This window comes from Tenrec ecaudatus, chromosome 2 (assembly GCF_050624435.1).
Source record: "Tenrec ecaudatus isolate mTenEca1 chromosome 2, mTenEca1.hap1, whole genome shotgun sequence".
Lineage (NCBI taxonomy): Eukaryota > Metazoa > Chordata > Mammalia > Afrosoricida > Tenrecidae > Tenrec > Tenrec ecaudatus.
Genome location: NC_134531.1, coordinates 157,086,721 through 157,104,280, shown reverse-complemented (window position 1 = coordinate 157,104,280; position 17,560 = coordinate 157,086,721). Strand labels below are relative to the sequence as shown.

The 17,560-nt window shown below is 44.6% G+C and overlaps 1 protein-coding gene and 1 non-coding gene across 4 annotated transcripts in view; both read right to left on the bottom strand.

Moving 5' to 3' along the window:
* The window catches only part of FBXO38 (F-box protein 38), a 64,423-nt gene that overhangs the window by 13,485 nt on the left and 33,378 nt on the right, over positions 1 to 17,560 (bottom strand). The window contains exons 12-16 of one of the 3 annotated variants that reach the window (XM_075541788.1): positions 16,455 to 16,668; positions 9,208 to 9,327; positions 7,572 to 7,751; positions 5,393 to 6,127; positions 159 to 262 (exon numbers count right to left, since the gene is read on the bottom strand). In XM_075541788.1, coding sequence (XP_075397903.1) covers positions 159 to 262; positions 5,393 to 6,127; positions 7,572 to 7,751; positions 9,208 to 9,327; positions 16,455 to 16,668 — 1,353 coding nt within the window. The remainder of the gene's footprint in view (positions 1 to 158; positions 263 to 5,392; positions 6,128 to 7,571; positions 7,752 to 9,207; positions 9,328 to 16,454; positions 16,669 to 17,560) is intronic. The other 2 variants (XM_075541789.1, XM_075541790.1) reach the window with 2 other exon arrangements.
* Positions 17,476 to 17,536, bottom strand: LOC142442038 (U7 small nuclear RNA). The gene has a single exon (XR_012783300.1). It is a non-coding gene; the product is annotated as a U7 small nuclear RNA (small nuclear RNA).

The following is a 17,560-nucleotide window of genomic DNA, read 5'->3' as shown; positions in this document are numbered from 1 at the left end:
TGCTTGCTCCAGTGACACCACTGAGAAGCAGCTGGTATCAGGTGCCCCCCTTTACAGGGCATCAAGACGGGAAACGTAGTTCTTCTCTTTCTGCAAGTGTATGGTCAGACGAAGAAAGGCAAGTGTCAGGGTTTTTGTTTTTGGTCTGTTGGTTTTACCTGCACATGGTCATCCTCAATCACGGGATCGCTGGTGCTGGTGGACTTATCTGCTGTTCGCTTCCGCTTCATGGCATGGCGCGGCGGCTTTGTTTTGGCAACCTCTAGAAAAGGCGAGAGGAAAAGCCCCATTTTGGCCTTGCTTCCTTGGCTTGGGCAGAGCACATTCAATGGCATACATAATACACACTCCAACAAGGCAGCTCCCAAATCTATGGCTCTGTTTCTAAAGAACCGCAATCACGCTGGGCTCTCCAAAACAAAGCCCCTGGTGACGCAGTGTTTAAAGCGCTCAGCTACAAACTAAGGGGCCTGCGGGTTGAACCCACCAGCCACACTAAAGGAGAAAAACGTGCGTTCTGCCTCCATAAAAATGCAAATCGATGAGAACCCTTTGGGGCAGTGCTAGTGTCCTCTTGGGCTACTATGCGCCAGAATCAACTCAAAGGCAGTGGTTTGGGGTTCTGAAGCAAGAGCACCAGGTGCTCACACCCGGGCCATGTAACAGGCTAGCGTTCATGTCTCTAATCACCCTGCTTCACATGTCAATCTGCCCTACATAAAGAGCATCGGTAAGCTCACAAACTATCCTGTTGAAAAACCAACCAACAAACAAAAAACCCTGTTACATTACTGTTCACTGCTTAGTGAATATGTTTCAATTCCTGACACGTGGCGCTGTGGTATATTCCCTTTAATTCCGAACCTTCTCCTATCCTGTATTCTCACCTCCCATGACCATGTTTTTGATGCTATTAATTGCTCTATCTGCTTCTGGTCAGAAGATACCTTTCCCAACTTCACTTTTTGAAATACCACCCATTTCTGTAGGGTCCCCAAGGTCATCTGCTCTAACAATGCACCCGGAACCTCCAAATGTTACAACCTATCACTCTGTAGCTCCCTATATGCTTGCTTTCTCTCTCCACTTCATTCGAAGCTTCTGGGTGATAACAGCACTGTCATGGACCAGATTTGAATCCATGTCAGCCAGCAGTGTTACAAAGAACATTTACTTAGTGAATCAGTTCTCAGCACTTACTACCAAATGACTACGTCACAGGCACATGAATGGAGTAACAAAAACTTACTGAGCGCTTACTGTGTGTCAGGCACTGTTCTCGTGGCTTAACTGGTGTTGGCACATGTAATCCTCCCAACAGCCCACTGAGATAACTGATCAGTCTCCTTATTTTACAGGTTAGAAAACAGGCACAGAAAATAACTTGTCCAAGGTCTAAGCAGTGGTAGCAGGAGTCAAATCCAGGCAATCTGGTGCCAGCAAGTACACTAGGAAACCTCATTTTTTACCTGCCAAACCCTGGTTAGCGAGATGCATAACTTATTAATTGCGTATTATTCTAAAACACTATTGCCTAATTATAAAAGCAAATCTGTTCTTAAAAGTTATAAGTTCTAAAGTCATCTTTAAAACTCAAGTGTACACACACATTTCATTTTAAGAAAATAAATTAATAAAATTAATAATCCCCATTTTTGATGGTTAACCATATAATAGCAGAGCTTACATTAAGTGGAATGAGCCTGACCTTTGTGAATTATATCCCAACAACACAGTATGGATGTTACATACTTATATATGCATGGTGTACACAAGCATGATGTAGACTACTGCTGGATTACAAACATTTCATTAGCCATTTTGTAATCTCAAACATGGTTAAGAAAATGATGGAGCAATGCCTAAGGTGCAGATCTGTAGACTTCCCAGAACTAGGTGGGACTCGAGTGATGGCAGTGGGCTTTGTAGACATCAAAACCATTTCCTCCACCATTTGAGTATTTGTAAAATCCTTCTATGCCAAGCAATCAAAAGCAACTGCTTTCGTTGAAGTCTAACACGGAGCCCAGGAGTTCTAGCCACCAAACTGAGCAAACTCCTGCCATTCCAGAAGCAACAATAAAATTATTAATATGGTCTACCTTATGAATGCTTTTTCTCAAGAACTGCTGAAGGAACACCATTAAAAAAAACCTCATTCTCTTTACCAACAAGGAACCAGGCAAAGTCGCACACTGCAGATACCTGCTCCTGATTCCTGAACCAAAAAGTAAGTACCACACGGTCTCCTTCCACTGTTCCACAACAGCGGAGAGGCAAAGAAGTCTTGTCGTGAGCATGCTCTTTTAGTGCTCCTATTGTCAAGCCTCTCCTTTCCTGGGCTGCCTGCTCTCCTTCCCTTGAACTTACCCAAATGGGGCTGGAAGTTAATACTCCAGCTCTACAAAGCCCCAAAAGGGGCTTCACAAAGTCCATGGAAAACGGGCTTGAGGAATAATGAATTTCTTAGGAGCTTTTTCAATGCTTCTTGAATTTTCCAAGAAAAGTTACAAAACTCAATAGGAAAACAGTTTTCAGTTTTGATTACTTTATGCCTTTCCTTCCCGTTTAAGGTCAATTTCATCTTGTTTAGGAACTTAACATTAGTGATTTCATCAACATACCTCATGTGATGGTTTCTATCATTTATTAAGTTCACAATTATTCCCTGGGCCCCATACCATGTGTGAGGCACTGTGCTAGAAGCTGGGAATACAAATTGCAGACACTGTCCCTGCCCTCATGAAGCTCACAGTCTACTAGAAAGACAGACAGTAAAACACAGAATTATGACATGTTGTGTGGTTAACATCAGGGCAGAAGATGCTCCAGAAACACATAAAAGCAGTAAGACCCAATGTAGTTTGGGAATCATAGAGTTTAACATTTAAAAAATCTTATTAATCTTAAATATGATTCTTTAATTATACAATTACTTTGTGATGCTTGTATTCAAAGTGATTAAACAATGAGAAAAAAGAATATAAGTATTTACTCCCAAAATAGGAATTCATAAAACAAATAAGTATATTATTTAATATGGCTTTAATTCTACACAGGTCACACATTTAACAAAAAATAGAAACTTCATTTTGTTTGATGTGATTTAAAAAATTCAGAGCACGCAATTAACACTGATTTATTTTTACTAGCTCATATTTTTCCCATAAAGCTTTTGAAGCACAGTAGCCAATAAACCAAAAATCAAACCAAACTCACTGCCATCAAGTCGATGCGGACTCACAACGCCCCTGTAGGACAGGGTAGGACTGTCCCTCCGAGTTTCCAAGACTGGAACTGTTTACGGGAGTAGAAAGCGCCGTCTGTCTCCCAAAGAGTGACTGGTGGTTTTGAACTTAGGCTCTTTCGGCTTACAATCCAATGTGTAACCACTATGCTACCAAGGTTCCCCAGAGTGGCCAAAGGTACTAAAAATGTTACATTACATTTAATAGATTATAAGCTACCCAGATAACTCATTCCAAACAAGAATTTGGGTAGCAGTAAAATCCTAACTGTGATATTAAAATGGAAAACAAAACAAAAATGTTAGTCACAGTATCCACAGTATCAACTTAGAGGTAAGAATCAGAAGATAATAGATGGAATTTACCTAAAAAAGCAAATGCTACCTAAATGAGATTCCACTTTAAAAATCCCGGTAATCACTATGAGAGAGTGCTCAACTTTATTATGATTAGTGAGCAAGGTCATGTCAGATGTAACTGATAAAGACAGCACCACAGGAAACAAAGGAGTCAAGTCCCAGTGGTTATACGGATAGTGTACGTTAAGAGAAATTAAATCTGAGAGCCCTCCTGTGAAAACTGTACAACGAGACTCAAGAGTACTTGGGTCTCAACAGGAGCAGATTCAACGCTCTAAGCATGAATTCTTTCCAGTTAGCTCAATCAATCAAAAAAACACCAATGTGAATTTTTCATAACTTGGACAAAAATACTATAAAAGCACATCTTTAAAAATGGATCTTAAATGTCTGAGTCTCTAACAAAATCGTGAAAAAGAGTGCTAGGGACACGGCACTGGCACCTACTGAGCTGCACATCCAGAGGAGTGTGTCTAGAGATTTAGCACAAGAACATTGCCAAATCACAGCATGGCACCAGCATGCCAGGGAGGGCCACTCAAGCGCCACAGTGACAATGTGGAAAAGTAAAATGCGGGTAGTTCCCAAGGCTTGAAATAAACTCCTCAGACACATCCATGAAGAAATAAATGTTTGCGCAGATGTGAACACTTCAGTGAAGCAGCCAGAGGGAAGGCCTAACAGAAATGAGGCGAAGAAAGAAAGAGTCAAGGCTCTTCTTGAGATAACACTTTGCAGAGTGAAAAACCATGTGGTGACTGACTTCCCAAAGCATGTAACATGCAAAGGCATGTGACGGCAGGACTAGTGCTTGTAGGGCACAGTGGACTCTTCAGATAGCAATTTCACATTGCAGTATGGATTTATGTGACTGCTGCTTGCCATGTAGTTGCCTGAGGCCTCATCTGCGTCTCCTTTTTGTCAAGGTAATGCCACCGGAGCCAACAAGTTCGACTGGGGATGGTACTGACACTGTGGTCGCCTGGGGGATGAGCTTAAGATTTTATATTGGAAGAATATTTGGACAAAGTCAAAACGTATTATTATTCACTAGCCAGAATTAATGATTTAAAAAAAGGCAGGAGAGAGCAATTAAAACATGAGGCCAGAATTATCAACAGACTTCCGGGTAATAAATGTGCTTCTCCTCTTTCCAACAACCCGATGCTTTGATAAATACCGAGCTGTACACTATTAATAAAAAGATACACGGGTACAAGTGTATCTAATTACTACAATGATTCTCTTTAAAACAAATTCCTTACCTGTTTATTTCCTGGCAAACCTAAGTGGAAGCAAAACTAGACTTCAAGAAAACTCAGGAGCAGTGCAGAGGGCTCCGCTGGACGGACGTCCTCTGCCCCAGAGATCCAAGCCCTTATCTTGTTGGCTAAAGTTTAAGACTTCCTTCCACTAAAACTGAGTTCCCTAAATCGGGGATGGGAGTGGAGTTCATCTACGGGGATCTAGGCATTAGAATCGGTGTTGGATATACAGTAACAATGCAGACCCGTAATTTCCTTACAGGCTGAGCTACTTGAGTTGTTGCTGGGTTGGGTGTTTTGCATGCCCCTGCCCCCATCCCGTCCCCACCCCACTGCTGAAAACTGCTCAAAAGAGCCCCACACCATCCATCCACCCACCCACCCACCCACCCGCCCCCCAAAAGAAAATAATTCCATCTGCCCGATTGGCTTTCGGTAAGGAAGAAGAGGGCGTGTGGAGTGACTACTGCCTCTCCCGAGTTCTAGGCTGCAGGTGCTAGCGCTGGGAGCACTGTCCTACCTGACTCGGGTACCAGCGATACACGGCAGAGTCTGCTCCTGGCCCTCGTTAGGGGCCTCCGAGGGTAGTCTTCATTAGACTGCACGTCACAGCTCTCGGGCTGGGAGCTCCCCCTCCTGTCCTCACCTGTAGCCCCAGAGCCACTCCCATTAGTCCTCTCATCGTGTGCTGGGCCTGAAGACCCCCCTTGTGGCAGAGTCCTAAAGGAAAAGGCGGGTCTCGTACCATCCGGGCCATTCACAACACAGGCTCGGCTGGTTGAAGGACGTTCCTCATCAGAACACCTGCTAGTTCTCCTTTGGGATTCCTGGGGCCTGTGACAGCAGCATCGGGGGCAGACAGAACTCTCTGCATCTCCCTCCTCCATGGCCTCAGAGTCCTCTGACCCACCGGGGGAGCAGACACACTGCCTGGACACATCCACTTCCGTAGGGCTAGGCTCCGAAGAGCCGCCGCTGTTCACCGTCCTTACAGAGTCGGGGCCTTGAGCAGCAGTGCTGTGTGCGCCGGAGTTGCCCGCCGTGCTGGCGGTGGTGCTGCTGCAGCTGGGGTAGACACCCTTGATTTGTGTCTGTTCGGGAATTTCCCTAGCTGCTTTCATATCGGCTTTGATCTGCTCGCTGGTGACCTGACAGCCTTTCTCACAGCTGCTTCCCTCCAGGGGACACTGCTTCGCCTGGCCCATTTGATGGGAGTGGTACCTCTTTCGAAGCGGAGTCTTGCCTTTTCCACTTACTGCTTACGGAAAAAGAAGAATGGCCCGAGGAAAAGAAGAGATTTCAGTACAAATTCTGCACAAAAGGCAAGAGTAAATCTGGAACAGGAAACAATGCACACCACTCTTCCTAGAGTAACACTGTGACCACATCCTTCATCTGCTCAACATTCTCTCTGGGAGCCCAGTGCCTACCAGGCTCAAATTCAAACTCCTCCTCTCAGTGGGCCAGGTTCTCTCCATGGTAGGGTTCCAGCCGACCTTTCCACCTGTGCCCCTTCTACACATTCCACTCCCCCCCCCAACCTGTTGTCTGATTAGCCCCGCCCGACTGCCTCAGCGCCTTTTGTTCGTATCAATTCCCCAGCCTCGGATTTCGGCAGGAGGCCCCCACACCACTGCAGTGCACCATGGACCGGTCTCAGTTCTTTGACCTCACATTTCCACCACACTGTTAGTTCCCCACTGAGATAACATGGCTTCTTTTTCTTTTTAATCCCTCACAGCACCTAGCACAGTCCCTGCGGCACAGTAAGGCTCATTGAATGTACAAGAGTACTTCAATAAAGTTTTGCCTGGCTAGCAGGAGCTCTCATTGCTTAATTCTGAAATTAAACTTTCTAGGAAATGTTAGATTAGCCTGTTGGTTACATTTAATTTCCCAAATTTTTCCCCATGTGTGACATTAAAAGCTCCTTTCAAACATTGTAAAGTTATCTGAATTTCTTATATTAATAAAAAAAATTAACTAGTCGGTGGTTAGTCAAGTTATTCTATTTCTAAAGAACCAAGCTTTCCATGCAAAGAACTATACGTATACTTCACGTATAAGCATTAAAGGTACACTCAACATTTAAACATCTTAAGGGACAATGGGGTGAACAATGTTCAACGGCATCTTTTTTAAAAATGGAAAGCGACGGTTCTGAGAAACAAAAGGAAGGAAAGGGATGAATCGAAATGTCAAGAGAGTCATAGTTTCTTGGTGAGGCGCACAGCAGAAGGCTGTTGCCTCGATTAAAAGGGAGGCAAGGGATGATAAAAATATTCTTTAAGGACTCCCTGAAGCAAACTGGTCACCAAATGCAGCAAGGACAATCGGATGGCCCATCCACTGGGGAGGCTGACTGCACTGCCCTGCACTGATCGGGAGTCATTCAGGACATGGGGCGCAGGCCTCTGGCTTCCTCTGACACCTGACAAGACCACTTCCTAAACCGTGGGGCTCAAGCTTACTCCTCTTTCCCGGGTCCTCATTCCACACCTTTCTGCTGAACTACACTTGCCTGTGACATATCCAGATCCCCTCCTCACTTGGGCCAGCACCTCTCTTGCCCCGTCACAGTGCATACAGAATATGTTAACCGCACCACAAGCTGGAGCAAGGACATGTTACCTAAAGGCCAAGTGTCAGTTCTCACAGTGGTTCTCACTAGCAGGTCAGAGCGAGTCCCAGTCTCTCACCTGACAACTCCCGGGGCTGCACTGGCTCTCCGATTTTCTCTTCGCGCTCAGAGTAACGCCGAGCGCCATTCTTAGGAATCCAGACTTCCTGCAGTTCTAGACTGTCTTCCTCATCATCACTCTCTGAGTCATGGACAGTAATTGCGGTGGGTTTTACTACACGCTGAAGCCCACTGGGTCCTAAAATGAAAAGCACAGGCCTAACAGTTACTTCTGGCCCCAGAACGGCTGTCACTCAGAGGTACTGCTTCCAGGGATTACTGTGTCCAGATAGCTCTGTGGGGCCAGCGCTACCCCTCCGTGTCATAGAATAAAACAAGCGCTCGGGAGAGATACTCTGAAATCACTCTTTAAGTGTGAGACATCCTGTAAGTATTAGCTGCGATTCATAGGAAAACTCGCCCCATGTATTTCTACAGACAAATTGAAATAGATAATATAGCATGCCCCCCTGAGAAGCTACAATACAAGGGGGCTTCAAAATGCTCATGAAAAAATTCCATTATCTTTCCACACCATTGTTCTCGATCCTTTTAAAGCCTCCTCATAATTCAAAAAGTCTCACCAAAATAATTATTTACTTGAAAATGAGCTGGTTATTTGTATCTACTTTGAAAGAACTAGGGCAAAACTCAGTGAAGATGAACCCTACAACCTGCTCTGAAAGCACACCAACAGCCAGGATTACCGACCCACTGTCTTCTTGGCGAGGGACTAGGCCTATCTCATTGACTGCATCAACCTCGAAAGGCTGGGTACAGACTACATTGTGATTCTTGGAGCACTACACTACATTAAAATGGTGATCCGTTAGGTATCAAGCCTGGTCAACTGCTGGTTGTACCCAATTCTCTGAGTGAGGCAACTAATATTGGTCCCATCGAGCACATGTTAGTTGCAAGGACTGCTGTCTTTTCCTACCCCACTGCACGATGCCTAGCAGAGTAAGCACTCAATAAATATTAACTGAACAGGTGGCTGCATCTGTAAGACACTCAAAACAAGAGCAGTTAACAATATTTTCAATTGCAACATAAAATGGCATCCTAAGAAGCAGGAGTGAGACAATGGATTTTCGTTTTAAACCCTAGTTCTATGCCTTGGTCACTGGCTACATCAAACTTTTGAGAGACTAACGGTGTCCCCATCTGTAAAATGAAGGGTTGGTGTTAGTGATCTATCAGGGCCTCATGACTCTAACCTGCTGTAAATCACTCAAGAGCAAACAGAGTTGATCCCTTGATTAACCTAAGTTATTCTCTCCAGTCACTGAAATAAGGGAGGGTACAAATAGAATATTCATTCTGAGTGTTTATTTTCTCGTTAGCAATTTGAGTGATTTCGGTCTCTCTTTATGCTCACGTGAAAACACACACACACTGGCCAACCAATAAAGAAATAATTGTTGTTTCTGCAGTATATATACATATATATATATATATCACATAAACTGTAATAAGATACATATGTATATTCATATCAATATACCTCAGGCCTCAAAAATGAACAGCACACAACACACCATCGCTCTAAGATGAGAAAAGCACCCATTCTCAGCTCAGTAATCTCCTCTCTCTTCATTACAGGCAGGCCCCGGTTTGCAGTGTGATGAATGTGTGAAGGGTCCCATGCTTACCTGCTTGTTCCTCATCAACATCCACAGGAATAACTGCCTGATGGTGAGCTGGAGCCTCATTGCCGCTCTCCGCTACCACCTCTCCATCTTCTTGTACCATGTCTTCCATCTCATTCAATGCTTAAATGAAAATAAACATAGTCAAAGTAGAAGCCAGGAAAGGTTTCAAACGACACTGTCTGGCCCCTCTGAGGACTGAGCAACCTGGTGGTTACTGGGCCATTTGGAAGAACAGCTGATAACCACATCGCATTGTACAGCTACTGACAGGGAGTACCCATTTAGTCTACCACGGAGGAAATGCCCGATGCCAAGGATAACCAGGGTGAAAAGGTCTAGCACTTCGGAGAGACACTCAGCTGAGAAATGAATACACAGCATTCATTCCCAGGGATGGCAGAGAGGACCAACCATTTGAGGTACATGTTTGGTGCTCTCTAAGCTATTCCTTGGACTGTGCTGTAAGCCAACAACCACGTAATTCTACCAACATCTTACAGGCGACGAGTCTTCTCCTTGCCCAAACCAGGATGTACTGGCAGGAACTCTCTCTTCTTACTTTCTGGGATTAGAATTACCTTTTTTTAGTTGTTAAATGTGTATCAAGGATTGTGATCTAATTTATTGAGCGAGCTTACTTCATTCTCACCGACATGCTCTGTTGGCATCACTCTTCAGTATCAGTAGATGAGAACATGAGATGTACATCACACCTTACTCCAGACGATGAGTTCAATAAACGCTTTGACAAACGAGCTACAAACATTGTGCTTTCTCTTTGTAAATCGTGATGTTCCCAAGACAATTTAACAAAAAAAAATCCTGGCTTTAACTAGCTTTTGCAAGATTAAATCCCTATCTCTTAAGTCAGTATTCAAGACGCTCTATCTAGTACCTTCGAGCACCATACACATGTCAAACTGCTTTCCGTCCGAGGCAGGCCGATCGCAACACTATCTGTCATATCCACCTGCAAAGCTAGAACCCAGTGGCCGACTCTGACTCTGTATGCCTCTCAGGGTGAAAGGTCAACTTTTCGTGTAATCCATAGGAAGAACTATATAGGGACATCAGCTAATAACTAAAGTGCATGTTTTATCAAGTTCGATGCTAACAGCTTCACACATATATGATCTTAATTCTCACAGAGAAGTAATACTGCCTCATTTCCATAGTTGAGGAAATTGAAGCTTGGAGGGGCAAGTCATTTGTCCAAGATTAGATTAGCTAGCGCTAAGACGTGACCAGAAGTCTGTTTAAGCACCGGTGCCACTGCAGTAACTGTGAACAGAGAACAGCTTCTAGACTCTGCTCTCCAAGGGGACACAGACATTCTAGCAAGGACATCAGATCCAAAGAAAAGGTTGGAATATACTTGTCAGGAGCGAAAACTGTCTAAAAGTACAAAAGGAACAGAGGCAAAGGAGCTACTAAGTCTCCTGTAGCCTCGAGGAAGCTGTCATTAAGGAGCACCACTTCAATTCCAAGACTTCAAACGCTTCCGGAAAATGTCATGAAGAGACGATGGCTTTTTCCTACCAGTTCTTCGAGTTCCCTCATCCATCCATACCATGAAGTATATGACAATTCTGTCTGAAGAGTGAATAGTCCAGTAACAGAGACGAAGAGTGTCAGTGTTGTGATAAGGGGTGAAAGAGAAGATATGGGTAAAAAAAGCACCCAGGGCCCTGGATTGTGAAGAGCCTGCCAAAGAGAGTGGAATGTTTCCTTTAGGAGAAGTGAATCAGAAGGCGAACTAACATGCATGGAACGGCATGAGCAGAAACAATGCCTCCATGAGACAGTAAAGCTTCGGGTGCCCGAAGCATCAGTGCAAATATCTTATACCCAAAGGTCATTTTGCACTTACTTTCTCGCACTTATTCAAAAGCTTACCAAGCACCTGCCACAATAAGCCAGAGTCAAGTCCATGGAGGAGGAAATGCACAATGTGTTAGCTACTGTTCTACATGCTAAGAACCCATGGTAGACGGTGAAGATCTCTATTTCTGTTGTGCTAACTGCAGCTCTGAAGGGGGGGGGGGGGCTCTAAAATTCATGATAAGAAAACGTATCAGCATTTTAAAAGAGGGTAATGTGCTAGAAAATGAATTTGCGGCTATTAAAGACAAGAGGGTCAGAGAAGACACCTCTGAGAAGACACCTTTAGGCTAAGACCTGAAGTCAAGAAGGAGACAGCCATGTACAGATAGAGGGAGAGGGAGTCTAACAAGAAGGAACGGGGTGCCTGTGATGTGAAAGCATACAATGTTTTGAGAATTCGTTTTAGCTGGCAATGAAGGATGTGGAAGGCCTGGTAGAAAACAATGAATTACAACATTCACCCGAAACCAACTAAATCAGAAACTCGGGTGGAAGTCTGCAAATCCTCCAGGTGATTCCGACACATATTCCAATCTGAGATCCACCACTATAATTAAAAGCTAAAGACCCAATTTATCTGGTGGGTAATTTAGATCGAGGGGCCGCTCCCCTCACCCTCGCAGCTTATGCTATAATATCACTAAAAGCATTAAATGCCTGGGATGTATGCTTTCAACCAAGATTAAACAAACAAGACCTAGTTACCGTAATTACACTTTGTGGTTACAGTTACTTCAAAGGTAATGAGCTAGGCGAGTCAGAGTGATAGGAATGGGAAGGCAAGGGGCTAAGTCACATTGCACTGTGAGCATGGTAAGCAGTGACGTGCAACAACACAGGTCTGAATGGTACAACAGAAAACTGACTTGCTCTGTAAGCCCTCGCACCATTCACACATAAAGGTTCTGTTTCTTAAGTAATTACATTCAAGTAATTTGACAATGTTTCCAAAATTTAAAAAGTATGAATTTTTGACACCTGTTATTATGTTAGACAGATGTAAACCGTTCAAAGATGTGAACCTCTAATCTTGCTTTTAAGTGCTATAAAATTCAGGCAAAGAATTTTTATTTTCAATTAATATACCAAGCCAACTGCAAAGCATTCTAAACCATGACTTTCAGAAGTACAATTCTTAAGAAGACCACTGTTGTGTGCTGCGACTCCTAGTGACCCTTCAGGACAGAGGCGAACTCCCAAATCGAGTTTTCACGGCTACACACTGGGTGCTAAGCACAAGGTCAGCAGTTTCCAGGCATCAGGCACTCTCCAGGAGCAAGACAAGGCTTTCTACTCCTGTAAAGAATTCGTCTCAGATACCCACAGAGGCAGTTCTACTCTGTGCTGGTAGGTCGCGACGAGTTGGAGTGGCCAAGGCGGCCATGAGTTTGGCTTTGCTTTCTGGGGAAATATTCATAGCTGCAGAGTGCCCCTTCTTTCTCCTACTCCTCACTGCCATCAAGACCATTCCAACTCAGGGAGGCCCTACCGGGCAGAGCAGAGCTGCCCCAGAGGATTTCCTTGGCTGTAATATTCATGCGAGCGGGTCTCCAAGTCTTTTCTCTGACAGAGTGGCTGGGAGAGGGTACGGACTTTGAACCAGAGACCGCTCAGTTAGCAGCCACTGGCTTTCGTACTGTGCCACCAGGGCTCCTGTATTTTTGGTATAAATCAATGTTTCTGTGATGCAATAAAATATTTTGGTTAGTCACGTATTGTTTTAATAATACCTATTGCCTTCAAGTGAAATCCAACTTACAGCATCCCTAGAAGACAGAGCAGAATTGCTCCACAGGGTTTGAGATTATAAATATTTATGGGAGCACAGCCTCATCCTGCTCCCACAGCACCTGTAAATGCTGTTGTTGTTGCTGTTGGTGGTGGTACTTGCCCGCAAGTGACCCTCTGCACCACAGAAGGACACGCTGTTCGGTCCGGGCCATCCTCATGTCTGTGCTCCTACGCCTGAGCCCATTATTGCAGCCACTGGTGAAACACCAGGGGTGAGTACGCTACCTCTTAAGTACAGGAGCCCTGGGAGCACTGTCAGGTGGGTGCTTACAGGCCTTCAGTTAACACCTGCACACCACTCCTCCTGACAAGGATGGGATGAGCTGCTCACATGAGGATTTACAGCTTCAGAAACCCTAGATGGCGGCAGTCAGAAACACTAGACAGGTGAGTCAGAATCAACTACATGGCAATGGGAGTGGGCTGGTTTATTGGTTTTGTTTTATTCTTCTTGAAGTTATTTCATGCAAACTGATGAAATGAACTTTACAGGAGGGCAATAAAAAGTAACTGCTTCATTCTGGAATTGGTATAGACAACCATGTACAGGCTCCTGTACCATCAAGTTTAAAGTGCTACATTGTCTCCCGTTGCCAATATTAGCTTGAAATTAATATTCAATTTTTTCCAGCTAAAAGGTAGAAAAATCAATGTTCATTTCAGCTCACACTATTTCCCATTGATCCATTAATCTCTCCCCAATTACTTAATGAAACCAAATTCTACTATCTGTGTGCACATAGGTATGCACGCATACTTGGTACATGTGTCTATTTACATACACATGTACACACACAAGGATAAGTCAAAAAGTGCTGTTACTAGGGTTCCAGCGCCGACATGCATAGGTTAATTCCAGACAAAACCTGTTTAAGCGTTGTGTGTGACCAGTGGAATGGCTGCAGACAAGCTCTCTCCGCAATGCACAGGTCCTAGTCTCCTTAGGGTGCCTTCAAAACGCACACACAAACCAAACTCCACACTCACTGCCTTGAGTCAATGTCAGCTCACAGTGACTCTAAAGGGCAGGGCTGAATTGCGCCTGTGAGTTTCTGAGACTGTAACTGCTTACAGGAGTAGAAAGCCCTGGCTTTGTAAAGCCTTCCAAAGAGATCCATCCAAAACAGCAATTTCTGATGGGATCTACTGGACCAGTTATACTCGAGGTAGAGAGGTCAGCTCAGATTATGGTGACAATTTGGGGGAAATCCCAAAGGGAATCTTGAGAGATTTTCAAAAAGGACACAAGATAATGACAGGGGGGGGAGTTATTATGAAGAAGTTTTAAGATTATAAAAAACTGCATAGGTAAGAGAGAAATCCAGGGAAGTTGTGCCCAGGAATTTTTCCCATCACAACTCATTCTGTGAAAATAGTAAGGGCTATCCTTGGAAATTGTTGGAAAACTCTATACTCTCCTGATCTTTCCCCTTGACTTTGTTTTAGTCCCCAAACTCAAAGAATATTTTAAAGGAACAGAATTCTAGTCTCCCGAGGTTGCCAAACTACTATTTTGATATGGTGTAAACCAAGGACTGCAAAATTCTTCAGGCAAGGGCTAGAGATGGAACCAGCACCTTCAGACCTAGATGACATGGTGTAAACCAAGGACTGCAAAATTCTTCAGGCAAGGGTTAGAGATCAGACCTAGATGACGGGTGTAAACCAAGGACTGCAAAACTCTTCAGGCAAAGGCTAGAGATGGAACCAGCACCTTCAGAGGCGTACAGACCTAGATGACGGGTATGGGGCGAAGCAATAGCTTACCATTTCATTACCTTTATTTACTAAAGTTTTCGATGATTGAGGACAAATACTCTTGGTGTGCCCTCATCTATGGGACATGAGGCATAAGTGTATGAGCGTCAGACACTTCATGGGAGAATTCCATTATATTTTAACTCTATTTTTCCATAACCTGAAGCCTCCTCTTATAGGTATAAACCTAAACAAGGAAGGGATTCATGGAGCCTAATTCTTGGGAGCAGTTGTCAGCATGTCCCTCTCCCAGCACTGCTCTGCCTTCGGTGTGCTCGTGCTTCGTGTGGAAGGCACGCTCCCCCCTCGGCCCCCCCGCCCCCCTGCCGTACTCGTCCCTCTGCTCCGTGGCCTGGAACAGCATGACAGTGAGTGCCCTCCTCCCCAGAGTGCTTCTAGGCGAGGGTGAGCCAAAGGAGGCCTACGGACGTAGAAACAGAAAGTACAAAGTTCTGTCTGCCACTGTGCAATGACTTCAAAAAAAAAAAGGTGAGACTAGAAACAGAATGTGCAATTCACGAGCAGGAATGGGTACTAAAACCACGAGACTGAGTAAGTTCCTCTAGAGCAAACATTTTGGGAGGGGGAAAAAGACTCAGGATAAAAGTAAGTTGAGCCAGGGGAATAAGCTAAAAGAAAAAGAAAAAAATCCTAAAAAAACTTTAGGCAAATTCTGAGACAGGAGAAAAAAACAAGAAGTGCTTTCAGAGATGCTAAAGTCTTTCAGAGTAGCAGGAGTGGGAAACAACGCCCCGTTACGCTGAATGTCAGTAAGGTGACAGTGGAGAGATGAACCCCGGATTTGGTAAGACAGCCACTGGTGACACTGGCTCGAGCCACAGGGTGAGTTAGACAGAGAAGGTGAAGAAATGAGGACAATGTCTACAGAGTGTTCTTTTGACCCGATTTCCCACAAATGACTGTCCAAGAGGGCAACACGAGAGAGATGATGAGACAAGGTTCCTTTTCAAGTTCATGTAGGACATCTGGAAGACACTGATAAGGCAAGACTCGCCCTCTGTCCTCCCTCATCCACGGGAGGCCACATAGCACTGATTAGTCCCTGGCTGGGTACAGCAGCTACCTGACAAGGGTTAAAATAACCCAAATCCAACAGGTCTTGTGCTGCATTTCGCTGTATTTCTGAGAGTTGATGGATGTGTACATTTCACGTGAACATGGAACAATCTGAGAAACATGACAAGAATCTCATACAAGGTCTAGAACATAGGTATCCAAACTGATTTGCTGACCGCCTTCTTTTCGGAAATAAAACACTGAGTGCCCGCTTGTTTGCACTGTAACTCATAATCAAGGATGAAGTGCAGGAATCCTGCATAACCCTCGCCCCTCCCACAGGGTGATACGGCTCATTTTGGGAACCACTGGTCCTGAACATGGACAATGTTCCCTGTCAGGTTTTGTGACATCCAAAAATGGCCTCCACGACCAAGCCAAATGCACCTATACACTAGACAGGCAACTATTTGTAGAAGCTCCTTGGCCTAAACTTCTGAAAATCAAATATGAATTAATTCAAGCCTCAGGCTTTCATTGGCCCCTTATACTCAGAGCACCAGTCAGTAAGCACCCTCTGAGGTCTTGGGGTAAGAGCTATCTCAAGGATGGCTTTGAAACAAGGGTGGAGAAAAGGCAGTGTCATCCACCCTCTTCCCTGCCTTGGTCAGTAGGTCTCCCTGCAAGAGGGAAAACTACAAGATGACACAGGCCAGGGAGAGAGCAGGCCACAGTTGAAGAGATACAATCCAAAGTAAAAATCATTTCTACGGGAGCTCACAAAAGGTCTGGGTTACCGTCGGCTGCAAACTGCTGCTCTCCTGGCTGGAGGTCTTGCCGAAAGTCGTTCTCGTCGTCCGACTCCTCGGGGTGATGGTGATTATTGTCATGGATGTTGGCATTGTTATTCGGGGCATTATTATCGTTGTCGTTATTGGAGTTTTGGTTGCTGACGAGGGCCGAAGAAACCCCAATTCCTGTGCCTGCACTCAGACCAACTCGAGCACAGCCCTAGAGCAAGACCAAAACGACATGCTTACTAATCTGCACTTTAAAACATCTCTTCTCTTGATGTTTACCTAGGAAATAATACTTACTTACGTGTCACTTTAGATCTTTATGAATTCTATACATAAACATTTCATATTCAATAAGGACTCACACAACATCCAGGTAAAGTGTTATTAGCCTTGACTTAAGGTGAGGAAACGGAGGAAGAAGATGTGTCTCGACACCACCGTGCATGGATGACAGCTGGGACTCGGAAGCAGCACTGGGACTCAGGCCTTGAGCCTCGCACACTAAACTGCACCGCTGCTGCAACAGCGGAGAGAGAGCGCCACCAGAAACCAAGGAGAGAGGCTTCACTAGCGGAGGCATTCCATTGTATTACTGTGAGAGCGCAAAGCAAGCTCTGTTCAGCAGTTTTAAATAGCATTTTCTACAACTGGGTAGCCTCAGATTTCCCAGGATATCTAACTGAGCAGAAAAGACGGGACAAAATGAAAACGTTTCTAAAACAAGCTTGTATCCCTCATCTATACTCTGGGTTAACTGGAGACTGAATTGTCTACCTAGCTACACTTAGCAGTCATGCTTACCCTGGGCCGCCAGCGGCACCCTCACTCCCTAACCTTAGCTTTCAGAATGGAAGGACACAGCTTTTCACGGTCCTTCCCCTCCCCTTCCCCTCTGCGCCGAGTCCCGAGTGCTCACTTTTAAGGACGAGAATCCATGCCTTACTAACAACTTTGAAACTCACTGAGGCTGGCAGTAAAACCCAACTTAACGCCATCAAGGCCTGTTTTTTTTTTTTTAAAGGGTTTTCCGGAAAAAACAGAAAACCTGCTAGACAAATTCTAAAAGAGCTGCAACACTGCCTTTCTTTTTAAAGAGTAATTAG